Source organism: Blastomyces dermatitidis (genome assembly GCF_000003525.1).
Source record: "Blastomyces dermatitidis ER-3 genomic scaffold supercont1.10, whole genome shotgun sequence".
NCBI classification, from domain to species: domain Eukaryota; kingdom Fungi; phylum Ascomycota; class Eurotiomycetes; order Onygenales; family Ajellomycetaceae; genus Blastomyces; species Blastomyces dermatitidis.
Window position 1 is genome coordinate 1,948,563 of NW_025544783.1, and position 26,217 is coordinate 1,974,779.

The window sequence follows — 26,217 nt, forward strand, 5'->3', positions numbered from 1 at the left end:
TTTATTTAATGTTATTCTTTGACTTTATCTCAGACTTCTTTTCTATCTTTTCTTTTCACTGTTTTCAAAAATCCATCGAATAGCGTCCACTACTTGTTGTACCTAGGTACAGTACTTTCCCCCCTCCTTCACGTCTGCGGCACAGAATCTTCTATTCCTTTGCTCTATACCATACCCTTCAAGATAGGTAACCTTCTGCACTGCGGCTAGTCCCGACTCCATTCCAAGCTCGTGTCAGGACAAGGTGATTAATAAGGCAGGGGCAGCGATGAGTGCCATGGATATAGACCAGACCGCCGGGAGGCATGATGATGCTTCAGGACCAGAGGGATCAAATAACGAGTTAGAAAACTCTGATCAGGCTCCGCTGAACGCAGAACATCGACGACAGAAGCAAAATGCCAAATTCAAGGCGCTGTGCGTATCTCCTTATTCCCTGAACCTTGCATTTTCTGATGGACGGTATTATTATTTAGTCTGTCCAGCAGAACTGAAACCATTATGACGGAGGATATCCAACGAGCAGCGAGAGCTAAGCACGATAGTGAGCTGTCTATGAATAATTTAATTGACAAACAAGATTTTACCTCTGTTATCCATGACCCAAGAGAGTATCAGCTGGAACTTTTTGAGAAAGCAAAGACGGCGAATACTATTGCTGTACTGGATACGGGTATGTCTTTTGCTGCATTTCATTCTCCTATAGATATTAACATTCATAGGATCGGGTAAAACATTGATCGCAGTGCTTTTGCTTAAGCAAATGATTCAAAACGAATTAGCTGATCGAGCCAATGGCAAACCACCTCGTATATCATTCTTTCTGGTTTGTCCTGGCTGTTCCGGGTTTAGAGAGTAGCTTAATATCTGAAAATTAGTCACTAGGTCGATACCGTTACCCTAGTATATCAACAGGCCGCGGTTTTGAAAGCAAATATTGATCAAAATATCGATAAATTCTGCGGAGCTATGCAGACTGACTTATGGAGCAAGGATACCTGGGACAAGCATTTCTCCAGGAATATGATTATTGTCTGTACCGCCGAAGTTCTACATCAATGTCTGCTCCGTTCGTTTATCCAAATGGAACGGATCAATCTTCTTATTTTCGACGAGGCCCATCATGCTAAAAAGGACCACCCGTATGCCAGGTAAGGAGACCCAATATATATGACCTACCCTACTACCGGAGCTGACGGGATATATAGGATTATCAAAGACTTCTATTTGCAAAAGATTGTAGTTCAAAACAGACCCAAGATATTTGGAATGACGGCATCGCCGGTTGACGCGAAGGTGGATGTGGTAAAAGCTGCAATGTGCGGTATCTCTACGGGACATATGACTTCTATTTCAGCTAACCCCTTTGACTAGGACTCTTGAGGCACTACTTGACAGTCAGATTGCAACCGCGTCCAACCTAAATGCTTTGCGGCAAGCGATACCACGGCCAAATGAGCAGATGTGGGTATATGATAGACTTGATGACCCTTCCGAGACTGAGTTGTACAAATCTATGCAATCACGTTTTGGCAGGATCCGTGAACTGGAAAAGATATTCTCGTTTGCCTTGGAGGCAAGCTCGACACTGGGGAGATGGTGTTCGGATTGGCTGTGGACATTCGCTCTGGACGAGGCAGAATTGCCCAAGCTCGAAGGCAAGATCTCTAAGAGCTACATGCAATCTAGGTCTGGAAATCAGCTCAAAGGAGCTGACGAAGCGATTGACCTTCTTCGAGAAGCTGCGCAGTTGATCAAAAGTCACGCCTTTTATACTCCGGTTGATTGCACTGAACACCTGAGCTCGAAAGTGCGACTATTGAGTCATGAGCTTTCCATGTACTTTGAACGGCACACGGACACGAAATGTATTGTATTCATACAGCAACGATATACAGCGAGGTTGTTAGCAGAACTGTTTTCTCGGATCGGAACACAGCACATGCGAACGGGGGTTCTCATAGGGGTCCGACATGACGGAATTGGGGGCGCAAACTTCTCTTTCCGGCAGCAGTTTTTGACACTGTTGAAGTTTCGCAAAGGGGAGCTCAATTGCCTGGTACGCTTGTTGGAGTTTTCGTATTCTCAAGAGGATATTATTCGCTTTTCTAACGGGTGAAGTTTGCAACCTCTGTTGCTGAAGAGGGACTGGATATACCAGATTGCAACCTGGTTATTAGGTGAGAACAATCCCTTACATCCGCAAAAAGTATGAGACTCACCTTGGTCCTAGGTTCGATCTGAATTCGACCATGATTCAGTATGTCCAAAGCCGTGGACGAGCTCGACATTCCCACTCTATAGTATGACGTTCTGCTCAGGATTTGGCATTCCCATCTAACTTTAATCCGTAGTACGCGCATATGGTGGAACGAGATAATCTTATACACTCATCAAGTGTCGAGGAGGTCCAGCGAGCAGAGGTGAGGCATAAAAACTAGGAATTCATACGTACCGGTGGACTAACGTCGTCAAGAATATCATGCGGCGGTTCTGCGAAGCTCTCCCCGAAGACAGGATTATTCGAGGTAGTAGTGATGATTTAGGAATGATTCTGGATAATGAACGATACCGTAATTCTTTCACCATCCACAGCACAGGCGCAAAGTTGACCTATGAGTCTTCCCTTGCTGTCCTTGCACATTACGCAAGCTCTCTGGTAAGAGTGTCTGCCCGAGGGCGCTACATTGAGGCTAATATTTCCAAGCAATATGAGAACGATATGTCGGCACAAGTGAATTACTTTATCGAGCGAATTGACGGTGCCTTTGTTTGCGAAGCTAGTCTCCCTGAAAAATCCCCTTTCCGGGGCATGACGGGTAAACCGTCGGCACGGAAATTGCATGCCAAACAATCTGCTGCTTTCGAAACATGTTTGATGCTTAGAAAGAATGGGCTCCTCGATGACCATTTCGTGTCAAAGTATCACAAGAGACTGCCGGCTATGAGAAATGCGAAATTAGCCATAAAATCGAAGAAAGCAAATCAATATGATATGATTGTGAAGCCTAAGCTGTGGGAGAATGCTCGTGGCACCATTCCGAAGGAAATATATGCCACTTTTTTGACCTTGAGGCCAACGGGCAAATTACGGCGAGAATACCACCCTCTCCTTTTGTTCACACGAGATGCCCTTCCAAGGTTTCCCAAATTCCCATTGTATCTTGAGGATGACATTGAAGTCGATGTTATTTCGGTTCCCCTGCGCACCTCGTTACGAGTCTCGGAAGCCGAGTTGGATCTGCTCACTACTTTCACCCTCAGGATATTCCAAGATCTCTTTCACAAAGTATACGAATATCAACCGGCCATGATGACTTATTGGCTTTGCCCGGTAAGGTTAAACTCTGGAGACACCGACATCTCAGGAAATGTGGATCCCCGAGAACTTCTCGACGTAAGTATTCTTCAGTATGTGGAGCACAATCCCGAGATACGATGGTTTCCCGGTATGCCAACCAGCGCTGTGGAAAACCGATTTCTTTTCGACAAATGGGACGGCAGATATCGCTACTTCACGTCCACGGTGGAACCGAGCCTAAGCCCCTCAGATCACCCTCCAGCAACGATGGCGAAGAGAAGGTACATGGAAAACATAATGAATTATTGTCTTAGTCTGTTTAAGAACTCCCGTCTAAAGTTTCTAGGAGAATGCGACTGGAAGCAGCCAGTTTTTCGAGCTGAATTGGTTCGACTTCGCCGAAATCTTCTGGATAGGGAGACAGAACAGGAAAAAGGGGAAGGAACGACCTATTATATTTGCCCGGAACCTCTGAGGATCTCAGCTGTAAGATTCGCTTCCATGAGGGGATAATTTTCAAGACTGATGTTTTTCGTAGTTGCCCGCCCCAGTTGCTGCGTTTGCCTTCGCTTTCCCGGCCATCATAAGTCGGCTAGAGTCCTACTTGATTTCTCTAGAGGCATGCGACATGCTCCATATAAATATCAAAACGCATCTCGCTCTGGAAGCCCTTACAAAGGACTCAGATAACACCGAAGAGCACCGAGGGGAACAAATTCATTTCCAACGAGGCATGGGTAAGAACTACGAACGGCTGGAGTTCCTTGGAGACTGTTTTCTGAAGATGGCTACCTCCATCTCGCTGTTTGCCATGAACCCTGACAACGACGAATATGATTTTCACGTTAAACGAATGTGTCTGATATGCAATCAGAATCTGTTCAATACTGCTGTTAGAATTAAACTCTACGAGTTTATCCGCACACAGGGGTTTTCCAGGTCCGTTTTTCAAAGCGCCCGTAACTGGATTTTCGTGCTCACAGCTGACAATAATGCTTTATAGACGAAACTGGTACCCCGAGGGGATTAAGCTCCTCCAAGGAAAAGCCAAATCGGAATCGCAAAACAAACATTCTTTGGGCGACAAAACGATCGCCGACATTTGCGAGGCGCTGATCGGCGCTTCTTTGTTATCAGGAGGAAAGGCACATCGGTTTGATTCAGCAGTCAAAGCAGTAACTACATTTGTGAACAGCGACGACCACCGAGCTTCGGAGTGGAATTGTTATGTCAACCTATATTCACTACCAGACTATCAAATCGCCCAAGCGGATGCGGGTCAATTGGATTTGGCTAAGCAAATTGGCGACCGCTTAGGATATCAGTTCCGGTACCCAAGGTTGCTCCGTTCCGCATTCACACACGCTTCGTTCCCATCAGCATGGAGTAGAGTTCCATGCTATCAGCGTCTAGAGTTTTTAGGAGATTCTTTACTCGATATGGTTTGTGTTGAATATCTGTATCACCGTTATCCAGATCGGGATCCTCAGTGGCTCACAGAACATAAGGTACTTTTCCAGTCAGATTGAAGTAACAGACTAAAAACTAACAGTCCAATAGATGGCTATGGTATCAAATAAGTTTCTGGGTGCAGTTGCTGTTAAGCTAGGGTTACATAGACACCTTATATATTTCAGCAACGCTCTTTTGGGCCAAATCACTAGATACGTGGAGGAGATTGAACTTGCGGAGGCTGATAGCAACAACTCCCCAGATGCCTGGACCACAACGAGTGATCCGCCAAAGGTACGTATGTGGTGGAATAATTTTGGGGAGCACAGAAGTCAGCGGCTGATGAGTGTTGCAGTGCTTGCCGGATATGCTAGAGGCATACATTGGAGCGATATTTGTCGATTCGAACTTCAAATTTGAGGTGGTGGAGGATTTCTTCCAGCAACACCTCAAACAGTACTTTGAGGATATGAGCATTTACGACACCTTTGCAAACAAACACCCAACGGTATGTCCTCTTCTCCCTCGCACAATTCATGTACAAGGCCGGTGGCTAACATAACTTGCAGACATACTTTCACAACCGGCTAACGATCGATTTCGGATGCACCAGCTACTGTTTGAAGGCCGGTGAGGTGCAAATGGTGGATGGCACAGAGCCACGAGTATACGCAGCGGTTATCGTCCACGACGAGTTTGTAGCCGAAGGTATTGCTTCATCTGTACGGTATGCAAAGATTAAAGCCAGCGAGGCTGCGCTTGCGAAATTGGAAGGACTTGCTCCATTCAAATTCCGCGAAATATATGGTTGTGATTGTGTAGTCAACAAGGGGGAGGAGGAAAACTGCAGTCTCAAGAATGTGAAGCCTATATGTGGATAATTATTAATTTACCCCTTTTTTTGGAGCGGGATTTCTTTTTTCCATCATTCGGAGATTTAAGGAGTGCGTTTCAAGATAGCCAGCCCATATTTACTTTTTTCTTACTTTTTAGTTATTTGCATTCTTTTCCAAAGGTTGTTTTTGAAATTGCGTGCTAGATAGTTGATGCTTAATAAATGGACATCGATGTACTCCGTACTCCGTACAGTAAACTAGAATGAAAACCAGATGAAATCTTCCAGATATAATTTTGGTTCCCCTGAAATGTGGGAGTTGCAGCGTACAGCGTACATACATAGCATAGTAACTTGCAGACGCCATCGCCTGAATACGCAAGGCACGCCCGAAAGGTTCCAGCGAAATGGCTGCAGGCACCGAGTTAAGCCTAGAGCGGACTAGCGTATTAGCCCCTGACACCCAGTCCCGTGACCAAAGAACACGCCGCGTGCAACCAAAAGGTTACCTACAGCCAGCGCTCATTTACAGGCTCACTGCAACCACTTCCCTCTATCAGCGGTGGTACACATCTACAACTTATCCACAACACGAATAAACGACCACCCCATATCGGTCGATGTGCAATAGGCTCTGGAGCCTGCTCTTCCTCCGCTAAATCCCCTCATGAATTCCATCCACCAATCTACATACTTATTGTTTATGTTCCAGTATGGAGGTCATTCTTCCAGGGGTGCCCAACGGCCTAACGCCGCCCAGTCAACCTCCATCTGTTGATCCAGCTACCGTTGTCCAATATTTAACGGAGACCCTGCAGAGTACGCTCGATGCGCTGAAAACAGATTTGGAGAGCGCTGGAAGCTTCTTGTCCAAGGCCAAGTACCCTGAGACTATCCAACGGTGCTCTCGTTTCGCATCCGAATCTCAGGTTGCGTTATATGTCCAGAAAGATGCTGTTGAAACTGAACAGACAAATGGGACGGAGGAGGGTTCCCGTATGTTTATCTACTTCTTATTATGCTATGTGGGATGCATGAGTTGAATAGAGAGCTGACACTGATATGTTTTTGTTTGAACAGCTTCTCCAACCAGGTATATCTATACTCTTACCCTCGAGTTATCCCTTACCCCTACAACCGTTTCATCGATGGCCTTTACGAGGCAACTTCAGCCTTTGGATCCAAATGTCCCAATATCCGCCCAAGTCCATGCCACGAATCTTCCGGGCTTCCTGTCGCCGATGCACATGGCTCTGAGTCAGGGCACTACTACTGTTTCTCCGCTTCAGACACTTCATACCTTTGTTAACCATGTTCTGGGACCATATTTTGATGCCTATACCAGTGGCCAGGAAGCAGTTAACGGTGTGAAAGGAAGGGGCGATAGCGATGCAAAGACGGGAGTTCCTGTGACAAAGAAGAAGATTGCGGAGCTGAAATCAAGCCTGCTGCAGTTACAGGAGAACATTGAAATTCCTGTGCTGAATCTTCCCTTGCATGAAGTTGTCCAGGGAGCACTGGACGAGGCTCTAGCACGAGGTATTAAACCTTCTACTGAGCTCATACCGGCATCTGTGCTTGAAAATACCATTGTCCTTAACAGCATTCAGAACATTGTGAATGGGTGGATCAAATCAATCCAGACTACCACTCAAATGTCCAGAGACGATATCAAGGGATCCGCAATCCAGGAAATCAATTTTTGGTTATCAATGGAAACGGCCCTGGAGGCGATCGAGGACCAGCTACGAAGTGATGGGGTGCAGCTTACCATGGATATCCTGCGACATGCAAAACGGTTTAATGTAACACTTAGCTTTTCGGCAGATACGGGATTGAAGGAAACCGCTGAAACGGTTCAGAAATACAATCAACTCATGCGAGATTTCCCCCTCGATGAACTCTTGTCAGCCACCTCCCTGCAGAAGGTGCACGATGCATTGAATCTCATTTTCTCCCATTTGAACAAGAAACTCCGTATTTGCCCGTATCCTATCAAGCGTTCTCTGTTGCTTGTGGAGGCAATATCGGGAGATTTGGATACCCAAATCCGCACCCTGATACACGGACGATCTATCATGCACCTTGGATTTAAGGAATTCCGCGCTTTGATGCGGTCAGCTCAGGTTATCTGGCGCGCTTGGGATGAGAATGTGAAAGAATTCACGAATGTTGCTCGTGATGCCATAAGACGGCGGAACGAAAAATTCATCTCTATCAAAGTTGAGCCAAGACACAGCGCTATTCAAGATCGACTGAAGTACATCAACACCTTCCGCAACAATCACGAACAACTGCAGCGCACTATCGTGAACGTCCTTGGACCCAACGCCAGCATGTCGTCAGGTGCTGATGCCGATGGAGCTATGGTGGTGGAGGAAATCGGCGATGTCGATGCCCTGGATGAAGTTTCTCAAGCTTATGCGTCCTTGAAAGATGTCGACGTTCTCGATGTATCTGAAGAAGGTACTCAGATATGGATCCAGGCCGAAGCCTCGTATAATGAACGCACTTCTAGAGTGGAAAATTCGATAATTGCCCGACTTAAGGACCGCCTGGCAACTGCGAAGAATGCCACAGAGATGTTCCGCGTCTTTTCGAAATTCAACGCCTTGCTCGTTCGACCCAAGATTCGAAGCGCTATTAGTATACACCAATCTGAATTGATCGAACTAGTTAAGAACGATATCGCAAGACTGCACGAGAGATTCAAGCAGCAGTATGGCCATTCCCAAGCACACCCAATGGCGCAACTGCGAGATCTGCCCCCGGTATCCGGTGCAATCGTCTGGGCTCGTCAGATTGAGCGGCAACTCGATGGCTATATGAGGAAAGTCGAAGACGTTCTAGGAGAAGACTGGGACTTGCATGCTGAAGGGCAGAAACTCCAAGCTGAAAGTAACATGTTCCGAAAGAAGCTTGACACGCGACCTATATTCCAGAACTGGTTACAGGATGTTCAACGACGAAATATTACGATTTCTGGCCGGCTGTTTAAGATCTTCCGCAATCGTGCCACGGGAAATACTCTTGAGCTTGACGTTAATTTCGACCCGCAGATTATTGTGCTTTTTAAGGAAGTTAGAAACCTTGTCTGGCTCAATTACCAAGTTCCTCATGCTATCAACACGATCTCCAAAGAAGCGAAACGAGTGTACCCATATGCCATTAGCTTAATTGAAAGTGTTCGAACCGTCTTACAAACAATGCGTTCGATCTCGTCTATGGCAGAGGTCTCCATTCTTTTGAGCGGTTACAAAAATGATGTCCAGGCTTTAATTATGAAGGGCCTTCCGTTGCGCTGGGAGTCATTTATTCATTCTTATGAGCTCCACATCAAGCAAGTGATGGCTAATGGGGCAGTTGATCCCTCACTGGCCCAGGGTCGAAGTGAAAGCAAACATGTCCAATTTGTTCGCGAATTCGCTGCCTCTGCCTTTGTCCTTCAGTCGAAAACGTCAACACTGTTTGTAATTAACGAGAGCATTCAGAAGGCCATTGCCGACCTTAAGACTTGCCCTTATGATGCGTCCATCTTCCGCCAGCGACTGGATGAAATCCAGAATTCTGTCGATAAGCTGAATCTGGAGAACTATGTGAATCTCGGCTATTGGGTTTCGAATATGAACAAGACAATCGAACTCATTCTACAAGAACGCTTACATCGGGCGATAAGAGAGTGGATTATAGCCTTCCAAGAAATCAAATATGACGAGAACGGTGTCCAACGGAGGCCGTATGCTCCAATCTCGAAGACAGCAAATGATGCCGAAACGCAAACATACACGATTGAGTTCCCCAAGCTTTTCCACGAGATTTCCATGAGAAATCAAGTACTTCGCCTGGATCCTCCTCTCGAATACGCAAGAGCTAGCTGGTTTGCACACTTCGACCAGTGGGTTGGCGTTCTTTGCAACCTGGAAAAAATTAAGTCGGCGCGATACAAGATGTCAATTGAGACTGAGAAGGCTCGACTATCCGAAACCCACTTCACAAATCTCCCTCAATACTGCACTAGTGAATTAGTCGAAGTGTATACTGTAATTGGGGCCAGGCTAGACGACATCTCGGACTACGTGGACAAATGGCTTCAGTTCCAATCCTTGTGGGATCTTCAGGCATCCCAGGTGTATGACGTGCTGGGTGACGACTTGTCCCAATGGCTGCAACTTCTACAGGAAATCCGTAAAAGTCGCGCGACATTCGATACCTCTGAAGTTGGCAAATCCTTCGGCAATGTTAGAATCGATTACGAGCAAGTGCAGACAAGGGTCAACGCGAGATATGACCAATGGCAACATGAAATCTTGCACAAATTTGGTGGGAAATTTGCTACTCGAATGCGCGAAGTCCATGATGAAATTGTCACTGCCAAGAGAGACCTGGAAAGCCAGACACTGGAAGCGTCGTCAACTGCACACGCCGTGTCGTTCATCACAAGCGTTCAACAGTGCAAGCGAAAGGCGCGAGTATGGGGTCCGGAAGTCGAACTCTTCCTCCAGGGTCAGGCAACCTTGGCTCGACAACGTTACCACTTCCCCAGCGACTGGTTACATGTTGAACAAGTTCGGGATGACTGGAACGCGCTCAGCGAGCTTCTTGAACGAAAGAGCAAGATCGTGCAAGACCAGACTGATGCTCTCCAGGCGAAGATCATTGCAGAGGACCGTGTGATTAGTAACAAGATCGCCGAAATAATCAACCAGTGGAATGAGGAGAAGCCAGTATCCGGCTCTATCCCGCCGGAGGAGGCTTCAAGAACACTAAGCTCCTTCCAATCCCGATTGGAAAACCTCCGCTCTGAATCAGAAATGGTCACGAAGGCGAAGGAGGCCCTTGACTTGCCCGGGAGCCCGGAAACGGCTCTTGTGGCTGTTCTTGAAGAAGTGCAGGACTTTATGTCAGTCTGGGCAGCATTGTCGACGATCTGGAAAAGCTTGAACGAACTTAGGGACGTGCTTTGGAACAGTGTCCAACCGAGAAAACTTCGCCAATCGCTTGATGGACTTATCAAAATGACAAAGGAAATGCCCAGTCGGATGCGGCAATATGCTGCCTTTGAGCACATCCAGACCATTTTGCGCCAGCTCCTCAAAGTCAATCCTCTGCTTTCAGATATGAAGTCCGAAGCTGTCCGAGAGCGACACTGGCAAAAGATCTTTAAAGCCCTTAAGCCAGGCAAACGGTTCTCCCAAGTTTCCCTAACACTTGGTGACGTTTGGGATCTACAGCTCGCTTCCAGCGAACCCGTTATTCGTGATATCATCGCCCAAGCACAGGGCGAAATGGCTCTAGAAGAATTCTTGAAAATGGTTCGGGAAACATGGCAAAATTATTCTCTCGATCTTGTCAACTACCAGAACAAATGCCGCTTGATCAAGGGCTTCGACGACCTGTTCGCTAAATGCAGCGAGAACCTCAACTCTCTTCAAGCCATGAGGCATTCACCTTACTACAAAGAGTTCGAGGAAGAAGCTAGTTCTTGGGAAGATAAACTAAACAGAGTCCATGTTCTCTTCGATGTCTGGATTGATGTTCAACGACAGTGGGTATATCTTGAGGGCGTTTTCACTGGTAATGCGGATATCAAACATTTGCTCCCTGTCGAGTCTGGCCGGTTCCAAAATATCAATTCCGAGTTTTTCGCTGTCATGAAGAAGGTCTACAAGTCTCCATTCGTCCTAGATATTCTTGCTATCACTGGAGTCCAAAAGTCCCTAGAGCGATTGGCGGAGCTTCTTCACAAAATCCAAAAGGCTCTTGGAGAGTACTTGGAGCGAGAACGCATGTCATTTCCAAGATTCTACTTCGTTGGTGATGAGGATCTCCTGGAAATTATTGGTAACAGCAACGACACTCTCCGTGTTGCCAAACACTTCAAGAAGATGTTTGCTGGATTGTCTGGCTTGTTGATGGATGACGACGGGAATATCGTTGGATTCAGCTCAAAGGAAGGGGAGGAAGTAAGACTGAAGCGAGAGGTTTCGCCTATTAAAACACCAAGGATCAATGACTGGCTTAGCGCCTTGGATACTAATATGAAGCTAACATTGGCCGAACTGCTTGCGGAGGCTATTGAACAATTTGAACCAATCTATCACGCCCCCGAAGTCGACCAAACTGCATTTAGCGACTTCATTGCCAACTATCCCGCTCAGATTGTCGTTCTTAGCAGCCAAGCCGTCTGGACCCAGGCTGTCCAATCCGCCCTTGAGGCGGGTGGAAGTGGCTTACCCGCGCTCTACGATGCGGAGGTGCGGGTTCTGGACCTGCTTGCCGTAACCGTCCTGGGAGATTTGGACCCCATCACTAGAAAGAAATGTGAACATCTGATTACGGAATTTGTCCATCAACGAGACTCTATTGCCAAGCTAATCAAGCACAACGCCACCTCACCAACACATTACCTCTGGCTTCTACAGATGCGTTATGTATACCAGTCTCAAGGAGACTTCCTACAACGACTTCACGTCCACATGGCCAACGCGAAGCTGGATTATGGCTTCGAATACCTTGGTGTTCCCGAGCGCCTCGTACGAACTCCTTTGACAGATCGCTGTTTCTTGACACTTACTCAAGCGCTGTGTCAACGACTGGGTGGCTCTCCGTACGGGCCGGCTGGAACCGGAAAAACCGAGTCAGTCAAAGCTCTGGGCCTCCAGCTGGGTCGATTTACCCTTGTTTTCTGCTGTGACGATACATTTGACTTCCAAGCCATGGGCAGAATATTCTTGGGTATTTGTCAAGTGGGTGCATGGGGTTGTTTTGATGAGTTTAACCGTCTGGAGGAGAGGATATTATCTGCTGTTTCGCAACAAATTCAAAATATCCAGATTGGGCTGAAAAATAGTAGTGATGAGGAAAAGGCTCAAATTGAGCTTGTAGGTCGCCGCTTACGGGTCAACTTGAACACGGGCATTTTCATCACCATGAACCCTGGATACGCTGGACGATCTAACCTTCCCGACAACTTGAAGAAGCTATTCCGTAGCGTCGCTATGTCTAAGCCCGATAAGGAATTAATCGCTGAGGTCATGCTCTTTTCCCAGGGATTCAAACAAGCCAAGCCTTTATCTAGACAAACCGTGCCATTCTTTGAGCATTGCGCCAAACGCTTGACGAAGCAAGCCCACTATGACTTTGGTCTACGTGCTTTGAAGAGTGTGCTTGTCAGCTCTGGTGGACTGAAGCGGTTAAGGCTTGCAAATTCCGATGGCGACCTAGGACCCAATGAAATTATAGAACCCCAAATTATCGTCCAGAGTATTAGGGAGACAATCGCGCCAAAACTGATTCGTGAAGATGTTGAGACTATGTTGGAGATCCAGGTTGAAGACTTCCCTGGAGTTGAGTATGTTCCGGCTAACTTCGAGAAGCTGGCGCAGGCCATTCGCGATATCGCTATGGAAAATCATTACGTTGCTAGTGACACATGGATCGCGAAGACTTTGCAGCTTTACCAGATTCAGGGCATCCACCACGGTGTCATGATGGTGGGGAGATCGGGTTCGGGCAAGAGTGCGGCCTGGAAGACGCTGCTCGAGGCAATGCAGAGAGTGGAGGGGGTAGAAGGAGTTTGCCATGTTATAGACTCGAAGGTCATGTCTAAGGAGGCCCTCTATGGTAACCTTGAAAGCACTACTCGAGAATGGACAGATGGTCTCTTCACCGGAATTTTAAGAAAAATTGTCGATAACCTTCGAGGGGAGGATTCAAAACGACACTGGATTGTTTTCGATGGAGATGTTGACCCGGAGTGGGTTGAGAACCTGAACAGCGTGTTGGATGACAACAAACTACTCACTCTTCCAAACGGTGAACGTCTCAATCTGCCTGCAAATGTGCGGATTATGTTCGAAGTTGAGACCCTTAAATACGCCACTCTTGCTACTGTTAGTCGATGCGGTATGGTCTGGTTTAGCGATGACACAGTAACCCCGAATATGATGGTGACCAACTATGTCGAGTCGTTGAAAACTAGAACCTTTGAAGACCTTGATGATGATAGTGTTCCATCTGGCCAATCATCCGCAAAGACATTGGAAACTCAGAGGATGCTTGCAAACTTGCTGGAGGGTCTCCTCCAGAGCGATGACCTCATCCTCAAAGCGCTCGAAGAGGCAAAGAAATATAACCACATCATGGAATTTAGTGATATTCGGGCTCTTAATACCCTCTTTAGTTTATTGAACAAGTCCTGCCGAAATATCCTTGAGTACAATATTCAGCATATTGATTTCCCATTGGACCCAGAGAGAGCCGAGTCCTACATGTCGAAGAAGCTTCTACTTGCCCTTGTTTGGTCTCTCACGGGTGACTGCCCCTTAGGTGACCGAAAATCTTTTGGCCAATATGTCACGGGATTTTCGACAATTGACTCTCCCTTACTCAACGAAACTTCGTCCCTCATAGACTTTGACGTCTCACTTCCCAAAGCTGAATGGGTGAGTTGGCAATCACAAGTGCCATCTGTCGAGATAAATACTCACTCCATCACGCAAACGGATGTCATTATTCCTACCTTGGACACAGTGCGCCATGAAGATGTACTCTATTCATGGCTTGCGGAACATAAACCACTCCTACTCTGTGGCCCTCCTGGTTCCGGAAAGACCATGACGTTGTTCTCTGCCTTGAGAAAACTTCCAAATATGGAGGTGGTTGGACTTAACTTTTCTAGTGCTACGACTCCGGATCTCCTTATTAAGACGTTCGAACAATACTGCGAGTACAAGAAAACTCTCAATGGTGTTGTTATGTCACCCAACCAAATTGGTCGTTGGCTGGTGATATTCTGTGACGAAATAAATCTTCCGGCCCCTGATCAATACGGAACCCAACGCGCAATTTCCTTCCTTAGACAGCTTGTTGAGCAAAACGGTTTCTGGCGGACAACAGACAAAACTTGGGTGACCTTAGATCGCATCCAGTTCGTCGGTGCTTGTAATCCTCCGACTGACGCTGGCCGTACTCCGCTTGGCGAGCGTTTCCTCCGTCATGCCCCGCTTATTATGGTTGATTACCCTGGGGAGCTCTCTCTTATGCAGATTTATGGAACTTTCAATTCTGCCGTACTCAAGATTATACCTCTACTCCGTGGATACTCTGAAGCTTTAACCAAGGCTATGGTTCAATTCTACCTGGAGTCTCAAACAAGATTCACGACACAGATCCAACCTCATTATGTTTACTCCCCCCGAGAACTCACAAGATGGGTTCGCGGTGTTTATGAAGCAATAAAACCTTTGGAAACGCTGTCTCTCGAGGGTCTCGTTCGGATCTGGGCCCATGAAGCTTTGCGCTTGTTCCAGGATCGACTTGTCGATGAAGAGGAGAGAGCATGGACCTCGGATGCTGTGAAGCGAATTGCACTCGAGAACTTCCCGACAATGGACGAACAGAAGGCATTACAAGCGCCTATCTTGTTTTCGAACTGGCTATCTAAGCACTATGTCCCGGTTGAACAAGAGCAGCTTCGCGACTTCGTCAAAGCAAGACTTAAGACCTTCTGTGAGGAAGAGGTTGACGTGCCTCTTGTGCTATTTAATGATGTTCTAGAGCATGCTCTCCGCATCGATCGTGTGTTCCGTCAGCCCCAAGGACATCTCATCCTCATTGGAGTAAGCGGAAGCGGTAAAACGACATTATCCCGCTTCGTTGCTTGGATGAATGGGTTGAAAGTCTTCCAGATCAAGGTTCACGGCAAGTACTCAGCCGAAGATTTCGATGAGGATCTCAGGAGTGTTCTGCGCCGAGCAGGATGCAAGGGTGAAAAGATATGCTTCATTATGGACGAATCCAACGTTCTTGATTCCGGCTTCCTCGAACGGATGAATACTCTTCTCGCCAACGCGGAAGTTCCTGGCCTCTTCGAAGGCGATGAATTTGCATCGTTGATGACAGCTTGTAAGGAGGGTGCGCAGAGACAAGGGCTTCTGCTAGATTCTCAAGAGGAGCTTTATAAATGGTTCACGCAACAAATTGTCAAGAATCTCCATGTTGTATTTACCATGAATCCCCCCGAGGATGGCCTCTCTTCGAAAGCTGCAACAAGTCCTGCGCTTTTCAATCGATGCGTGCTTAACTGGCTCGGCGACTGGTCTGACCAAGCTCTCTTCCAAGTCGGCTCTGAGCTTACTCAATCTGTGGATCTTGACAAGGCCAACTTCGTTGCCCCCGATAGCATCCCAGTCGCTTATCGTGGTCTTAATCTTCCTGCTTCACATCGAGACACCATCATTAACTCGATGGTTTACATCCATTACTCTCTTCAGAAATTCAACCAACGCCTACAAAAGCAGCAAGGTCGAATCACTTACCTTACGCCACGCCATTACCTTGACTTCGTCGCTCAATATGTGAAACTTTTCAATGAAAAACGTGAAGACTTGGAAGAACAACAGCGCCATCTGAACGTCGGTCTCGAGAAGCTCCGCGATACTGTGGAGAAGGTCAGCGAATTGCGCCAAAGCCTTGCCGAGAAGAAACGTCAACTCGAACAGAAGGATGTGGAAGCAAATGAAAAACTGCAGCGGATGGTTGCCGACCAACAAGAGGCCGAACGACGTAAAGCCGCTTCCCTTGAAATCCAGGCGGCACTTGAAAAGCAAGAGCAGGAAGTAGCTCGTCGAAAGGAAATTGTCTTGGGCGATCTGGCTCGAGCTGAACCTGCTGTCCTTGAAGCCCAGAAGAGTGTTAGCAATATCAAACGACAGCACCTCACTGAAGTTCGTGCTATGGGAAGTCCGCCTGCAAGTGTTCGGCTCGCGTTGGAGTCGGTTTGCACTCTGCTTGGCCATAAAGTGGACAGCTGGAAAACGATCCAGGCGATCATTCGGAGAGATGACTTTATTGCAAGTATTGTCAATTACAACAACGAAAAACAGATGACCCGCAGCCTGAGGAACAAGATGAATGTGGATTACCTTTCCAAAGACGAATTCACATTCGAGAGAGTATACCACGCTAGCAAAGCTTGCGGTCCCCTAGTCAAGTGGGTTGAAGCTCAGGTGAACTACTCCGAAATCCTGGATAGAGTTGGGCCCCTCCGAGGCGAAGTCGATCAACTAGAACAACAGGCATTGCAAACCAAGGCGGAAGCACAGGCCATCGAGAATACTATCAACACTTTGGAGAGCAGCATTGCCACATACAAGACTGAGTATGCGGGACTTATTAGCGAAACCCAAGCCATTAAGACCGAAATGTCCCGTGTCCAGTTCAAAGTCGATAGAAGTGTCCGTTTGCTGGACAGTCTGTCTTCTGAAAGGTCTCGTTGGGAGGAAGGAAGCAAGTCCTTCGAGACGCAGATATCCACCCTAGTCGGAGATGTCCTTATTGCCGCGGCCTTCCTCGCATATGGCGGTTTATATGATCAACAGTTCCGAAAGGCAATGATCGATGACTGGGTGTACCAACTAAGCCTGTCAGGTATCAGCTTCAAGCCCCACAATCCCATCACTGAGTACCTCTCGAATGCAGATGAGAGACTTTCCTGGCAAGACCATTCGCTTCCGGTTGACGACCTCTGCACGGAAAACGCTATTATCTTGAAACGCTTCAATAGATATCCTCTTATCATCGACCCCTCTGGCCGTGTTACCGAATTTTTGCAGAAAGAAAGCAAAGACCGCAAACTTACAGTTACTAGCTTCCTAGACGACTCGTTTATCAAGCAGCTGGAGAGCGCATTGCGGTTTGGAAACCCAATTCTTATCCAAGATGCTGAATACCTGGATCCAATTCTCAATCACGTTCTCAACAAAGAATACCAAAAGACTGGAGGCCGTGTCCTCATCCAGCTGGGAAGGCAGGAAATTGACTTTTCGCCCGCTTTCAAATTGTTCCTATCGACAAGAGACCCGTCTGCAACTTTCGCGCCAGACATCTGCAGTAGAACAACCTTCGTTAACTTCACTGTCACCCAGAGCAGTCTCCAGACTCAGTCGCTTAATGAAGTGCTTAAGTTCGAACGGCCCGATGTTGATGAACGCCGAACTAACCTCATTAAACTCCAAGGTGAATTTAAGATTCACTTGCGCCAATTGGAGAAGCGTCTTCTTCAAGCCTTGAACGAATCCAGGGGTAACATCCTCGATGACGACAATGTTATCGAAACCCTTGAGACATTGAAGAAGGAAGCTGGTGAAATTTCGAATAAGATGGTCGAGACCGAAGGTGTCATGACCGAAGTTGAAAATATTACGCTTCAGTACAACATTATTGCGCGGTCATGCAGTGCCGTGTTCGCTGTTCTGGAACAACTTCACCATCTCAATCATTTCTACCAATTCTCTCTGCAGTACTTTGTCGACATCTTTAACACGGTACTCCATCAGAATAAACGTCTTGCCCAGGAAAAGGACCATGCTGCAAGAGTCAACATCATCCTCCGTGACCTGTTCATTACTGCCTACCAAAGGACTTCCTTTGGTCTTCTCCAGAAGGACCGAATAACCCTCGCCATGCTTTTAGCCCAAGCATCTCCCTATTCCATGGATAAGGGGATCATTGACACAATCTTGGATATGAGTGTCGAGGGGTGCGATGTTTCCTTAGACAGAAACCTCAAAGATTCCGTAATGGCGACTGCTTCGCAGATGTCGATCTTCAAGTCATCTTTCCCATCGGTTCCTCCAGAGGCTTGGGAGAAATTCTTCACAGAAGAGTTTGCTGAAAACTTTGTCCCTGCTGTCTGGGAGGAAGACGTCAGCTCCCGTGACCAGCAACTCCGGTCGCTTCTCCTAGTGAAACTCTTCCGCGTTGACAGATTTGTCCCTACTGCCGAAAGATTTGTTACCGAAGTCTTTGGAAGGGATCTCTTTGACGGAAGCGGAGATCTTAAGGATGTTGTTGAACAAGTTACTGCAACCGCCCCGATTTCCCTCAGCTCGAGCCCTGGTTTTGATGCCAGTTACAAGGTAGATGGACTTGTCGAACGGATGCACGCGACCTGTGCAAACATCGCCATGGGCTCAAATGAGGGAGTTGAAAGCGCAGACAAAGCCATCAGCAACGCGGCTGCAACTGGCACCTGGGTCCTTGTCAAGAACGTACATCTCGCGCCGTCCTGGCTTCAGAGTCTTGAAAAACGTCTTGACTCTCTCAAACCTCACAGCAATTTCAGACTTTTCCTGTCCATGGAGTCTAGTCCTAAGATACCCGTCAATTTAATTCGAGCTTCCCGCGTGCTGATGTACGAACAACCAGCGGGCATACGCGCCAATATGAAGGATTCCCTCTCTTCCTTATCCATCCGAGCCAGCAAACCTCCTGTGGAGAAAGCCCGTATCTATCTGCTGCTCTCATTCCTACATGCAGTTGTTCAAGAGAGACTACGGTACGCGCCTAGCATGGGATGGAAGGGTTTCTGGGAATTCAACGATAGCGATGTAGGTTTCATTCTATTTACCACTAACCTCCTTCCTACTGGTAGCATATCACTAATATCGCAAAAATTTCAACAGTATGAATGTTCCGCATTTATACTCGACACGTGGGTCGATTCGATTGCTCAAGGCCGTTCCAACGTTGCACCGCAGAAATTCCCCTGGGACCTGCTCCGCACCCTAATTACCGAAACCTACGGTGGTAAAATCGACGACAGCGGGGATTTCCAACTTCTTGAAAATCTTGTCAACAGCCTCCTAACTCCAGCCGCTTTCGAAGATGAACATAACCTAGTGCCTGGCATTGAAGATGATGATTGCCTCAAGCTACCCTCGGGTACTAGTATGCGAAACTTTACTGAATGGGTCAATCAATTGCCTGAACGTGAACCACCGACATATTTGGGACTACCGGCCAATGCGGAAAAGCTTCTACTTGTTGGGTATGGCAAGACGATGATTGAGAACCTGGCCAAGGTGACCAATCTACTTGATGAGGGAGAACAGTTAATGGTTGAGGCTGCAGCTTTGTAAGAACTACTGCGACCTCCGAATTTTGCTCTCTTGCAACATACACCACATTCCCTCCACCCCTTGGGGAATGCTTTTATTATTGGAGCCAGTCCTGAGGGCAAATTGAACCTCTTCCAGCCCGAATAAATTCCGAGTCCAAGCGCTTCGGAGACGACATTCTCTGGTCTTTTTTCTTTTCTTTTTCTTCTCTTTTCTTATTTCAAGCTTTCTTTGTCCTGGCAAAAAGGAGGATATACCCAGAATGCAATTTCCCGTTCCTTGGCCCATTCACATTCCACAATCTTTTTTCAACATTCTTCTTTTCCCCTCTTTTCAATTTCAAGTTCTCTTGTTGTTTTAACCATCATCTTGTTGTGATCTTTTTTGTGTCAAATGGTGGCGGGGTTTTTTGGGTTTTAACAATTTCCGGTTTTTATTCTCCCTTTCGTTTTTAATGTATTGCTATGTACTATGTACTTGACAAGCTAACATGAGGCTTCTCTCTCCCACATATGGTTCTCCTTTGTATTGCTCGGTCTCTTTTTCTTTGTCATTGTCGTTTAATTCTCGCATGTTTTATTTTATATTGAGATTTATGTTTCTCTTGTTTTTACCTTCTCCGCTACTCTCTTGTCTAGTCGTATCTCTATTTTGTAATTAAGTCGTCCTCGGGGCCAGCTATTAAATGCACTAGATTAACTCTCTCAGACCATCAGTATCAGGGCCAAGTCAAACTGCATCAAGTTCTTCACAACTCCTCCCTCTACCACCGAGCTTCATCCAACTCTCCTCTCCTGGGCAACGCATGCAACAGAGTTCAAAGAGTTAATTATTTACCCCACAGTCCCGAGGCCTGATTATTTATTCCCCGTTAGCTCACAACCGCCCATCTCCTCGATGTTAAGCTGTTAACTGCAAACGGGCCCCATCGATTTCGCGTTCTAAGTGGATCGTATCGTCCGCCCCTCCTTCTTCTCATTAGTCCAGACATTTTAGCAGACGGTTCGCCGTGATCAGCACATCCATGGATGATGACATTGATGAGTAGTTCCCCGCGCTCGTTGGCTGTTGCTGGTTGCCAGTTGGTGGCGTTTGTAGAGGCTAACGACGGTCGGTGTGAGAAAGCTAGGGAGTCAGTTGGACCCCGCCAGGTTAGTGAGTGAGGTTCTGTCCAGGCCGATCTATCTTGCAACCATTCGCCATTCGCCATTTGCGCTTTTTCTTTTTCCACTTTCTCGGTTGTCGTTGTAAAAAAAAAAAAAAAAAAAAAAAAAAAAAAAAAAAAAACCATTTAACCAGTTCGATTTCTCTATACCATATACTCCGTGTATATTACGTCTCAGCTGGTCTGGATTTTTCTTGAAACTCACTACCAACCAAATCCGTCTCTCTCTCTCTCTCTATCTATGTGCTATTCTGCTCTTTTAGCAGAGAGAATGTGATTTTTCTTCCTTCTCTCCTCTTCTCATCCGCTCCTCCTCCCCTTCCTTACTATATCTCATTCTGCTTCTGCTTCTGTTTTAAGCTGTTAAACATTTATAATTCAATGTTTTAGATGTTTTATTTATTTATTTATTTTTCAATTTATTCTTTATTTTCCCCCCCCTTAACCCTGAACTGTCCATGGAATAAATAAATACCCGCTCCCTCGCATCTGTATTCTTTTCTCGGGCTGCGTCTTTTTCATAGCCATGAAACGCCCAGCAAGGCTTCGACCAAGTGTTGCAGGACACTCTTCGACGTCGTCGTCTAGCTCCATGCTCTCGCGGGTCCCACTGCTGCATGTACATGTACATGACCTCAGTCTGCCAGCTTGGGATGTAGGGGATCAGATTCCCGGCTTGCGGATTCCGCTTGGTGGGTTCTATTGTTTTATTTTATTTTATTTTAGTTTTTACTTTTAAGTCTTCGAATATGGGCGATCAAGTTTTGCTTTTTGCTATAATATGTGTTTATTGATTATTGGTTCTGCGATATCGTTCTTGCGGGGGTTCGCTTTTGTAGATAGTTATAAACAACTGCTAATACTTATATATATATCAACAGCCTTCCTATCATCCCTACGAACAAATCTCCAGATATCCTCTTTGAACGAAGACCTACTTCCACCCTCACCTCTCATCCCCGTTACATATACACCGGACCCTCTAAACCCCTTCACTCACCCCTTAGCAGAAACGAAAAGGACCTCCCTCTCCCGCTCAGCTCTCAATGGAACACCATATCTACCACGAAACACGCCATTACACCATGAGAACTCGAGCACATTCAAGAAAACAACCCCCTCCAACCCTTCAACAACAACTACTGCAACAATATTACTACAAAACCTAACAACCTCCACCGCCACAACCGCCGACGAAATCCACACAGCCCTCCACCTAATCGCCGACACCGTCTCCCAACAACGCCACCTAGCCGCAAAATGCATCCTCTCCCACCCCTCCATCCTCGCCACCTCGCTCATGCTCTTCCTCACCATCGCCAAACTGCTCTACACGGGCTCCCCGCCCAGCGACCTCATCCTCATGCTCACCCTCTGGTCCCTCTGCAGCCTGCTCACCCTCCTCGCAATCCAGTACATGGTCCGCGGCTACAGTGCGCTCGCCGAGGACGTGGGCACCCGGGCCTGGCTCGCCGCCAGCTCGGTGAATGGCGTCTCGCAGCGGCGCGATGAGGTGCTCGTGGCGAGGTGTGCGGGAGAGATTGTGGGCGTTCTTGTGCTGAGGATCGCGAAGACGAAGAGTGTTCCTGCTCCTATTTCTTCTACCTCTACTACTACCAGTACTACTACTGGCGCTGGTGCTGGTGGTAGTGTTTGTGGTGTTGATGCTACTACTACCAACAACGCTAGCATGGGGGCAGCGGGCTTTCTCCTACCCAGACCGCGGTCATCGAGGCGGAAGAGCTCAGCGAGGTGGACGGGGATTATCCGGGCGTGGAGCGTGAAGGAGTCGCATCGGCAGTGCGGGGTTGGGACGCGGTTGCTTGAGGAGGCGGTGGGGCTCTGTCGGCTGAGGAACCTTGATGGGCCTGTCTTTGCGGACGATCATGCGAATGCGACGCAGGTGTTGCCTGGGATGTTTCATGGGAAGTTCCTGGAGCATGATCGGTGGGCGAGGCGGTTTTTGGAAAGGATTATTTTGGAGGAGAGGGGGTGGTAGATATTTTTATTATTTTTATTATATTATTATATTTTGTTTTTATATAAATATTACCATTCTACATGATACCTACGATATACTTATCTATTCTTTGTCTTGTTTTGTTTCTTGGGGGCGTGTTTGGCATGTGACATGAGATACCAACATTTAACTATTTTTATATTATATTATTTATATTTAGTTCTATTTATTTATTTCACCCTCCAGCCAAGAAGAAAATAGAAATCCGAAACACTTCCTGAATCTGAAACGGAGAGTGTGTTATGTACAGTAACTTACCATAAGGTTAACTAGTTAACTAGCTTAACCTACGTAGCTAGCTAGGCTAGCCCTGTAACTTAGTGGAGTACTCTGTAGTAAACCTGCTCTGGTGCCCCGGCGATCGATGCCCTTCCCCCGCCGTCACAAAGTCACAATCACTCCTACAAAAATCATCAAGGAACATCCGTCGAGAGAGCTGTCAGGGCTGCCATAGTAATCAGAACTATTAACATGAAAAAGATATATTGTAGTTATTTGCTAAACCCCTCTCAGCAAACGGCTTCCTTTTGTACATACATTCATAAATATCTGGTATCTCGCATATCCAATCCATGAGTAACTTGTACAAAGAAGCCATCCACCTCGTCAAAGCGGAGGCCGCGACATCCTCCCTTTCCTCCTCCGCACAAAGCCCTAAACCGCATATCAAAAGACACCCATCTCTCGCCCCTCTCTACACCACAATGGGACTCCATCCACCATGGATGGCTACACATTAAGCTCAAAGGCAACGAGGACTGCCTCTGATAATGACCGGAAATCCCGTCATCATCTTTGCCGTCAAAGGCACTATCGCGGCGGGCGATGAGCCCCTCCCCTGGATATATTATCCGCAGAGCCAGAAGGGGGTATACCCCTGTGTGGAAATTATGACTGGAGCTACGTTTCCGCCCACTTCTTCTTCTTCTTCTTCTTCTTCTTCTTCTACTACCAGTGCTCCTGCTAGGGATGAACACCCCTTCGACTGCTGCGTGTCGTCCGTGTCTTGAAACTCGCGCGGCCTAATCAGAATAAGCGGCTGAAGGGGGAAGATTTTTCAGAAGGGGGACGTGATCACTGAGGAAAATGCAGTTATTCGCCCACCGCATGTGATGGCGTTGGCTTCTGTGGAGTTGAGACGGTGAGGGTTTTGCGGAGGCTGCGTGTGGGTGTCTTCTCAACTGAGTCGAAGCTGATCAATTATTGTGGTGGTAGTATTGGTGATCGTGGTCGTGGTCACTTTGGGATCCCGGATGTCAATGGCCCTTTTATCTACGCAGTGTTAGAAGCGCAAGGGTGCGACGTGGACTTTCTTGGGGCGATGGAGGATAACGGCTAGATTGCAGCTGAGAAGATCCTATCCCGTCTACAGGGACGACAGGGAAGGCGGTAGTATGACTTGCTCATCACCACCGGCGGCTTCTCTGTGGGCAAATTCGATTTCATCCCTGAAGCACTGAAGAGGTTGAATGCCTCTATAATTTTCCACAGGGTTGCCATGCGGCCGGGCCATCCTGCCCCATTCGCGATGGTTCCTTTTACTCCTGGATCAATGGCATTGACCCTGTGAACAAGGAAGAAGAGAAAGTAAGGGGAAGAAGAGAAAGTAAGGGGAAGAAGAGGAAAAAGTTGCATTCTTCGGTCTACCCGGAAACCCGTCGCCAGTGTTGCTTGCCTTAAGTTTCTCGTCGTGCCATATCTTCGCACGCTGATGTCGCAACCATCTGAACAGCCTGTCCGGGGCATAATCCGGTCTCTCGTGGAACATCACCAACACAGGAATAATAATCATCCCGATAAACTGAATGAAGCAAAGGAAAGTACACGCAGAGACGATGGCGCTAATATGCTAAATGGTATCCCTGCGAATAGAAAATTGGTTGCATCATTTCCAGCGGATAACGACGTATTTTGTGCTGGGGAAGTGCTTTCTCGAGGAGACCAGTGTGCAATGGAGGTTGGCATCGTTGTAGACCATAGTTCCGGTAAACTTAGGCCATTCCTGGGCGCGGATTGCCGGGTGCATGCATATCCACCCGGATCGTGCAGAGCTCATGGGGGGGATGGTGTTGATATTTACCCCCTGATGGGAGGAGGGCGTGCTTTATTCCATGGCTTATATTTAAAGCCGGACATCTAACTGTAATAATTAATAACCTGTATAGCTTCCATCCTTATAGATTTTTCCCTACCCCTTCCCTAAATAGCCTCACCGCGTCCCCGCACTCCTCGATCGTATTTCGCATTTAACAACTACATTTCCTCCCGCGGCACCACCACCACCACCACCCTCAACTCCCCAAGTCCTCTGGAATCAAGTTCCTGAATAACAATCCGCGGACCCGTGTTACCCCACTTCATATTGGCATCTAAGATCCCAAGAGCCGCAGGCGTCCATATGGCGAACGGGGGCTCGTAGTGGCCCTGCGCATTGCGGTAGCACGTCAAGGTCTGTCGCCTAGAAGGAGAGGAAGAAGAACCAAAAGTGCCATCGACACCGGTGGTAAAGTGTTGCTCGCGCAAGCACCATGCACCATACAGCACGAGGAGCCAGGAGGGGGAAATCCCATGCTACCACGAGCCATATTGAGGCCGGATCACTGGTGTGAGCCACCAGGAGGGCCACGGCGGGGGCCCGATGTCGTTATACGCTGACTTTCGGTTTGGGGCACAGATATTTTCGTTTTCTGCCGCTGGGCTATCATCTTATACGAATCGGAAATTGATGGCTATCTTGCTCCTGACATTATCATGTCATCCCCATCACCACCACCATCATCCCCACCACTTCCGCAGCTGTAGCCCGGGGAAGAGTGTGAAATGACAACACAACATCCATTGCTGGAGGACTCCTCCGGCCATAGAGAGTACACATGTCCCGCCTGCTCCCTCAATGCCTGCAGTACATCAGATACAGCGTCCCGGTCCGGTCCTTCAACGAGACGTGAACCACATCCAGCTCCGGGCATGCTCTTTTCAGAACCAGCGCAAGGTGCAGGAAAAGCGATGGCGAATTGCTCGTTAGCCGGAGCAGTTCCTTGCGCGCTCCAATGCGCGATGACTGGCTGCCGGCGAGGATGAGGGCCTGGAGAGGCATTTGGGGTTGTGGAAAGTTATTTTACGGGATGAATCATATATATATGGATATATATAGCAGCGCAGAGGACTATTTGTTGATGTTTTACGTATGGCGACAAATAGGGGTAAAATTGTAGATTTACCCCTTTTTTTCAGTGTGCGACTGTGTTGGGTGAGAATAGATGTTTTGTCTACCTGCCGCTAATGGGATTATTTTCTCAATTTTTTCAACAGAAGAAAAAAACAGAGAAGTTTTTTTCTTTTTCTTTTTCTTTTTCTTGTTTTTTTTTTTTTTGAAAATGAAACCATCATGTCTCAATTGTCTTTTCCACAATCCCATTTTTGATATACGTCAGTGGCCGGGGGGAGGGTGACCACACAGTAAGTGACTATCATTGATTTATATCCGTGGAACGAACCTTCCTTCTCATTGCATCCCAACGTTCTTTGTAAAACTTCCATAGA

At 47.3% G+C, this 26,217-nt stretch overlaps 6 protein-coding genes across 6 annotated transcripts; 5 read left to right on the forward strand and 1 right to left on the reverse strand.

The window, feature by feature from the left end:
* Positions 1-268: 268 nt before the first annotated feature.
* BDCG_08125 (dicer-like protein 1) lies at positions 269-5,634 on the forward strand (the record flags this gene model as incomplete). Its single annotated transcript, XM_045423903.1, has 16 exons — positions 269-417; positions 477-673; positions 723-826; positions 886-1,151; positions 1,209-1,319; positions 1,375-2,059; positions 2,122-2,180; positions 2,234-2,303; positions 2,355-2,423; positions 2,477-2,659; positions 2,708-3,787; positions 3,840-4,240; positions 4,305-4,809; positions 4,862-5,047; positions 5,109-5,261; positions 5,323-5,634. 16 exons carry the CDS (start codon positions 269-271, stop codon positions 5,632-5,634), a joined length of 4,530 nt encoding a protein of 1,509 aa, XP_045272741.1.
* A 667-nt stretch (positions 5,635-6,301) lies between these two features.
* Positions 6,302-19,510, forward strand: BDCG_08126 (dynein heavy chain, cytoplasmic; the record flags this gene model as incomplete). The annotated part of the gene is made up of 3 exons (XM_045423904.1): positions 6,302-6,584; positions 6,669-18,979; positions 19,055-19,510. The coding sequence occupies 3 exons, from the start codon at positions 6,302-6,304 to the stop codon at positions 19,508-19,510; spliced, it is 13,050 nt and encodes a 4,349-aa protein (XP_045272742.1).
* A 1,670-nt stretch (positions 19,511-21,180) lies between these two features.
* On the forward strand, positions 21,181-22,653 carry BDCG_08127 (acetyltransferase; the record flags this gene model as incomplete). Its single annotated transcript, XM_045423905.1, has 2 exons — positions 21,181-21,346; positions 21,536-22,653. 2 exons carry the CDS (start codon positions 21,181-21,183, stop codon positions 22,651-22,653), a joined length of 1,284 nt encoding a protein of 427 aa, XP_045272743.1.
* A 318-nt stretch (positions 22,654-22,971) lies between these two features.
* BDCG_17731 (uncharacterized protein) lies at positions 22,972-24,013 on the forward strand (the record flags this gene model as incomplete). The annotated part of the gene is made up of 2 exons (XM_045426805.1): positions 22,972-23,671; positions 23,767-24,013. Exons 1-2 carry the CDS (start codon positions 23,445-23,447, stop codon positions 24,011-24,013), a joined length of 474 nt encoding a protein of 157 aa, XP_045282428.1. The 5' UTR covers positions 22,972-23,444.
* A 372-nt stretch (positions 24,014-24,385) lies between these two features.
* Positions 24,386-25,476, forward strand: BDCG_17732 (uncharacterized protein; the record flags this gene model as incomplete). Its single annotated transcript, XM_045426806.1, has 3 exons — positions 24,386-24,659; positions 25,049-25,279; positions 25,349-25,476. The coding sequence occupies 3 exons, from the start codon at positions 24,386-24,388 to the stop codon at positions 25,474-25,476; spliced, it is 633 nt and encodes a 210-aa protein (XP_045282429.1).
* A 52-nt stretch (positions 25,477-25,528) lies between these two features.
* Positions 25,529-25,914, reverse strand: BDCG_08129 (uncharacterized protein). The gene has a single exon (XM_045423906.1). The coding sequence runs from the start codon at positions 25,769-25,771 to the stop codon at positions 25,565-25,567; it is 207 nt and encodes a 68-aa protein (XP_045282430.1). The 5' UTR covers positions 25,772-25,914; the 3' UTR covers positions 25,529-25,564.
* Positions 25,915-26,217: the final 303 nt, after the last annotated feature.

Excerpts from the sequence above, each read along its gene's own strand:
- BDCG_08129 (XM_045423906.1), bottom strand. The coding sequence starts at position 25,771 with ATGCCTCTCCAGGCCCTCATCCTCGCCGGCAGCCAGTCATCGCGCATT.